Below are 5,767 nucleotides of genomic sequence, written 5' to 3'. Positions count from 1 at the left end.
CCATCCAGTACGTGGTGGAGTTCGCCAAGCGCATCGACGGCTTCATGGAGCTCTGCCAGAACGACCAAATCATCCTCCTGAAAGCCGGTAAGAGCGGGGGACCCTGCCCGTCCCCATTGCATCCCTGCCCGTCCCCATTGCATCCCTGCCCATCCCCATTGCATCCCTGCTGTCCCCCTCGCATCCCTGCTGTCCCCCTCGCATGCCCAAAGCCGAGTGGTAGCTGTGGTGCCAAAGGCAAATCCCATCTTTTCTCTGGGCTAGCACTTTCCTTTCCGCATCTCCCCTCCCTCACTGCCCCCGTTGCCCCTGGGCTGGGCACCGGTGCTCGGTGAGCAGGCACCGGGCTGGAAGGAGTTTAAGGTCATTTTTAAAGGCGATGGTCTAGAGGGATGCAGGGAGAGGCTGCCCCAGGCAGGGGCTTTTCTCCATGGTCACCCTCAACCAAATGTCACCCAGAAACTGGGATGGAAACGAGCACAGCGGGTTTTCCTCTGGGAAAAGGGGTGCCAAACCCAGAGGGGAGCGGGGAGGGATAAGAGGGAAGAATTGGCCTCTTCTCCCCGCAAGAGACTGGGAAGAAGAGGGCAAGGGCAGCGTACACCCGTGTCCCCCGCCCATCCGTCTGCCCAAGCCGGTGACGCCGTGCCCAGGCGAGGAAGCTGCATGTGCAAAAGCCCCAGACTGCCAAAAAAAAAGATGGAAAAGCTGCCCAGTTTCTAAACTTTCGGAGCTGGGGAGCTTGAGAGCCTCACCCAGCACAGGGGATGCGTGCCAGTGTCCCGGCAGGGTGCTGTACCCTGGCTGTGCCCAACACGCTGGCGTTTAACTCATTCTTGCATTTCTTCCTTCCATTTTCTTTTTATTTATTTTGTTTTCACCCTCTCCTCTCTCGGTGCTCCACCATGACCTCGATCGATCTCTGTCTCCGGCTGCGAATGCCTGGGTAATATTTCCCTTTGGTGAAATATTGTGGTCGCAACTGGAAACCTTAAAAAAAAAACCAAACCCACAACCAAACTCCAAACCCAAATTGGATTTATTGAAATAACCATTCTGCTCTTGGGAATGAACAATCTGGACTTCAAACTTGCGCTCTGGGGGCTTTTTCCTCTTTCTTACATTTGGTCCTGGGATGATGGAAACCCCCCTGCCCTGCCCTGCCCTGCCCTGCCCTCTCTCTGCCTACGTCAGGTTGCCTCGAGGTGCTCCTAATCCGCATGATCCGCGCGTTCAACCCCTTGAACAACACCGTCCTCTTCGAGGGGAAGTTCGGCGGCGTGCAGATGTTCAAGTCGCTCGGTAAGAGCCGCTTCGCTGCGCCGCTCTCGGGGCTCTCCTCTCCTTTCGGCACCCAGGCGGGGTTGGGGTAACACAGCATCCCAGTGCCTGGGCTGAATCCCCGGGGGCACGGGAGGGGGTGAGACCCGCTCCCGCGTTTGCTCCCGCTCCCGTTGGGATGGGGTTGATGTGCGGCGCGGTCGGGAGCTGCTTTCCACCCTAAGCCTGAAGCCCAGCCCTGCCAGGCATCCTCTGCCAGGGACCCCCCTTCACCCGTCTCATCTCCCGAAAGCTTTCCGAGCCCTGGGTGCCGCTGGGGTCGGCCGGTGGGGGGGATTGTGGGGGCGCTGCTGGGCAGGGTGGGGCCGTGACGTCCCCCTCCTCCCCGCTGTCCTCACATCAGGCTGTGACGATCTCATCGGTGCCGTCTTCGAGCTGGGGAGGACCTTGTGCCGCCTGCAGCTCTCGGACGAGGAGCTCGCCCTCTTCACCGCTGCTGTCCTGCTCTCCCCAGGTACGGGGGGCTCAGGGGGGGACGCGGCAGCTGGGACTGGCCAGGGACCGGGGCGGGGGGGTGTCTTGTGCCAAAGCTGGGGAGAGCTGACCTGTAAATCTCAGCGCTGATGGAGGATTTAAGTTATTCCCGGGAAAGGAGGTTGGGGTAAAAATGCATCTAAAAATGTACAAGATGCATCTGGCCGAACTCCTCGGTGGGAGGAGGAGCCACGTCCCCCACAGCGGGGTGGGGAGGGGGGAAGAGGGGCTGCCTGGCTGTGCCACCGTCCCCAAAAACATCCTGGAGAGCAGGAAGGGTTAAAAGAGCAAGAGGCCACCGCACCTTGCCGGGGTAGACCCCCACAGCAGCACTGACCCTCTGCCATCTCCCCATAGATCGCCCGTGGCTGACGGAGTCCAAGAAGGTGCAGAAGCTCCAGGACAAGATCTACGTGGCCCTGCAGCACGAGATCCAGAAGAAACACTCTGCCGAGGACAAGCTCTCCAAGGTAGCGGCGCTGCCCGCGTGTGGCGTGGGGAGCCCGGTCGGGGCACGGCACGTGGGCCATGGGGAGGTGTCTGAACCGGTGGACGTGGCGGTGCCAGAGCTCATTAAGCCACACGCAGGAGTGTTTTGGGGCGCGAGCCCTGGGACCTGTCGAAGGAGGAGAATTTCCCTTTCCAAGGGCCTTGCGTCTCTGTCGCGGTGCGGGCGGAGGCAGCCGTGCCGTTGGCAGCCCCGTGCCGCTGAGCCCGGCGGTGCATCGGGCAGAGGGGGTTTGGGGCAAAAGGAGCCGTTTCAGGAACACTTTGGGCATGAGGGAGCTGGGATGGGGGGCACCGGGGGGCTCCTCGCACCCTCCCAGGCGCTGGTTTTCCTGCAGGAAGATGTGGGTTTGGAGGCAAGGCCATGTTGCTGCCAGGCCGCCCAAAGGTGGGGGGTGTCTGCTGGTGCCCCTGGTGCCGGGCAGAGCCAGTGTCCCCAAACCCACCCGCTTGTCCCCAAGACGGGGGGAACGGTGGCGTGAGGGTGGCTGGGAACTGAGTGGTCACCAGTTCCAGCTCCTTCTTTCTCTGCAGATGGTTTCCAAGCTGCCCTTGATGAAAACCATTTGCAACCTGCACTTGGACAAGCTGGAATTTTTCCGTCTCCTGCACCCAGAGACCGCCATGAACTTCCCACCCCTCTATAAGGAGGTCTTCAACTCGGAGCTTCAGTACAGCGACCCACGGGAGAGCTAAGGCTGGGAGCCACCGGCCTCCTCCGAGTGCCCCAAAATTTGGAGATGAACTAAACTTCAGAGGTTTGGGGCAGTTTATTTAAAAGAAATAATCAAACTCAAGAGAACCTGGGGGGCTGGGCTGTCCCCCCAGCCCCATTCCCTCGCTGTGGATTGCAATAGCTCTTGAATGTAAAGCACCTTGAAGGAAAAAGCAAACGGACTTTGCCATACCAGTGAAATGAATGTGAAATCTCTGCTCGGGAGAGGAGATGCTCCTGGCAGTGGTAAGGGACCGACTCCTCCCCGCAGTGCACGGATCCAGGGGAGCGCACACCACGCACGCGCCGCCGCGCTGGCGGCACAGCCCTTCCCATCATCCTGGCTGCACTCTCCGTCTCTTAATTTAATTTTTTTTAATTGTTGTTTTTATTTTTATTTTTATTTTTTTTTTACCCAAACACAAGGCATGGGATCAAGAAGGGGCAATGCAGACTTGGTCGGATAGGGGTGAGCCAGGCCGGTGGGAGCAGCTTTGGGCTCCTGGCTGGAGCCGAGGAGAGGGCAGAGGCAGAGCCTTTGCTTTATTCCTTCTCCCACGGAGCACGGGGCGACCTCAGCAGCTTGGCCAAGAAAAGACCCAGCTGTGGCTTGGGGGGGAATTCAGCACAGGAGGAGGCTGGTTTGAGGGAAGGATGCCCAGCGCAGTGGGGGAGAAGCTTTGCGTGGTCTCCATGCCCTCCGTCGCAGCATTTTCCCAAATGCCCGGCCGACTCCCTGTCCAGCTGGCCGACCGCCTGGCTTTTCGGAGCTGATTCAGCAGGGCCGCCTGCCTCGTGCCACCTTTCTGCATCCCGAGCGCTTTTTGAGGAGGGGCTTTGCCCTTGCGACTGTGGCCAAATCCCAGCTCCTGGCTGCTCACCCCAGAGGCCGCCGCAGGGCTTGGTGCGGGCACCGGGGCTCGGTCCCCGTCCCTGCATGTCGTCACAGGCAGCGGCTCTTTGGGTGCTGGCTGCCGCATGTAGTTTTCTTATTGAGAAGATAAAGTTAAAGCTCTGTCCTGTGGCTCAGCACCCAGAGGAGGTTTTGTGGCCTTTCCTCTGCCCAGCCTGCAGCCGGTCCCGCTGCCGGGTTCCCCCTTTCCCGCACCGGGACCACCGGGAGCACGGCCGTGGCTGCTGCTGCAGGTTGAGTTGAACCCAGGCTTTTCCCCCCAAGGAGCTCTTTTGAACTGGGGGTGGTTCTCTATTTAGCAGGACCTGGGGGCTTTTTAGGGGGAGAAACTGCCCGTTGGGGTCAAGGGGAAGCGAAAGGTCCTTATTCCTTCCCCGGGAAGTCACAGTGTGGCCGGGACCTGCTGCTCCGAGCTCGGGAGGCTCAAAAGGTGAAGAAGGGATGGATTTGTGGGGTGATGCTGTGATAGCCCACGGCCGGTGGGGCCGCTTGAGGGACTCCGTGACTGGGCTCTGCAGATGGTTTTTCTGTCCCTATTCCTGCTCCTCCTGCAGCAAATGCCAAAAGCTACAAGGGAAAAACCTGCTCCGAGGCAGCCCCAGTTTCTGCTGACAAAGGGCTAAAATCCCAAGCCCCTTCCCGCTCCGTCTTGATTTCTTGTGCATCCAACCCCGTCCTCCGGCAGCTTGGATCATCTCTGAGCGTGAGCCGAAGACCTTCAGTTCCATAATCGCACCCCTTAAACTAAACAAGCAGCTTTCTTAGCGATGGTAGGGGATATTCATGCTTTTGGATAAAAGACCTCCTAGGGAAGACCATGGACCAACCTTGACCAGGGAAGACTCACTAGGAAGCCGATGGGCAGAGAAAAATTTGGGACCGTGCTATTCCCCGGCAGCCGCCGTCCGCCCCGTGCAGCCGTGCGCTTTCCGGTTTTGCAAAGCGCTGTCGCTCTCGGGCGCGGTGTGAGTTTCGTCAGCCTTGTTTCTCTCCCCGATGGCGTTAGCGCCCAGGGCTCCGGTGAAGGCTGCTGACCCTCCCCACGCGGCCCCATGCGATGTTGAGTGCCAATGCGTCGTTCTCCAGCGCAGCGTTCGCCGGGGCGGGGATGGGCCGTGCTCATTCCCTGCCCTCTCAGATCCTAAAGCTTTGACAGAAGTGAGAAGTCAGAACTGCCTTTTTCGTCTAGAGGGTTGTGCCTTTTTTTGAAGCATCATTTCCAACAGCACCGTTCGTTTCTCGGCTCCTCTCTACAGGGAAAAGCACTCAAGAAAATGAATGTGCTTTGCGGAGGGGGCTCTCGCCCTCCATTTCTGCAGGACAGCAGCACTCCCTTTCTCGGAGGAAACGGCCGCGGGTGTTTTGAAATGTTTGGGGGGGGGGGGAAAAAGCACACACCCTTCTTCACGTCCTTGGTATTCGTCAGCCAACGTGCACCAATGGTCAACGTCACCATTTTCATTTCATCTGGCAAAGAGACCAAGAAAGCACCTTAAATTGGGAAAAAACTGAGCCCTTGCCACCGGTTGCGGTTTTCCGGCTTACGACACAGCGTCCATCTCATGGGAGAGATTTGGGATTCTGAGCAATAAAAGCCCCTGTGGGAACCTAGGGAAGACTGGAAGTATTAAACACGTGTAACTCGACCTGCCAAACTGCGGGAACCTGCACTTTCAAGTTCTCTTTAAAGGAACCAACTCATTGATTAACTGATTTCTTGGGAGAAGATAAATGATTAAATGTTGATTCAATGATTTCTTGCCTGGGACGGGCGGCGCGCATCGAAAGGGATGGCAGGGGCGCGCCGACCCCCCCCC

General features: G+C 58.5%; 1 protein-coding gene across 1 annotated transcript in view; it reads left to right on the top strand.

Moving 5' to 3' along the window:
• LOC104131113 (nuclear receptor ROR-beta) overlaps nucleotides 1-3,018 on the top strand; it is a gene marked incomplete at its 5' end in the record, with an annotated part of 10,575 nt that extends 7,557 nt beyond the window's left edge. Inside the window, 5 exons of the mRNA XM_009644238.1 lie at nucleotides 1-87; nucleotides 1,195-1,302; nucleotides 1,685-1,795; nucleotides 2,173-2,285; nucleotides 2,857-3,018. The exon at nucleotides 1-87 is cut by the window's left edge and continues 43 nt beyond it. Of these exons, the coding sequence (XP_009642533.1) occupies nucleotides 1-87; nucleotides 1,195-1,302; nucleotides 1,685-1,795; nucleotides 2,173-2,285; nucleotides 2,857-3,018 (581 nt within the window). The remainder of the gene's footprint in view (nucleotides 88-1,194; nucleotides 1,303-1,684; nucleotides 1,796-2,172; nucleotides 2,286-2,856) is intronic.
• Between the last annotated feature and the right edge of the window lie 2,749 nt (nucleotides 3,019-5,767).

The sequence above is a fragment of the Egretta garzetta genome, unplaced genomic scaffold, assembly GCF_000687185.1.
Source record: "Egretta garzetta isolate BGI_Z169 unplaced genomic scaffold, ASM68718v1 scaffold418, whole genome shotgun sequence".
In the NCBI taxonomy this organism is placed as follows: Eukaryota; Metazoa; Chordata; class Aves; order Pelecaniformes; family Ardeidae; genus Egretta; species Egretta garzetta.
The sequence above is the reverse complement of the archived record's forward strand: the minus strand, read 5'-3'. Positions and strand labels throughout refer to the sequence as shown.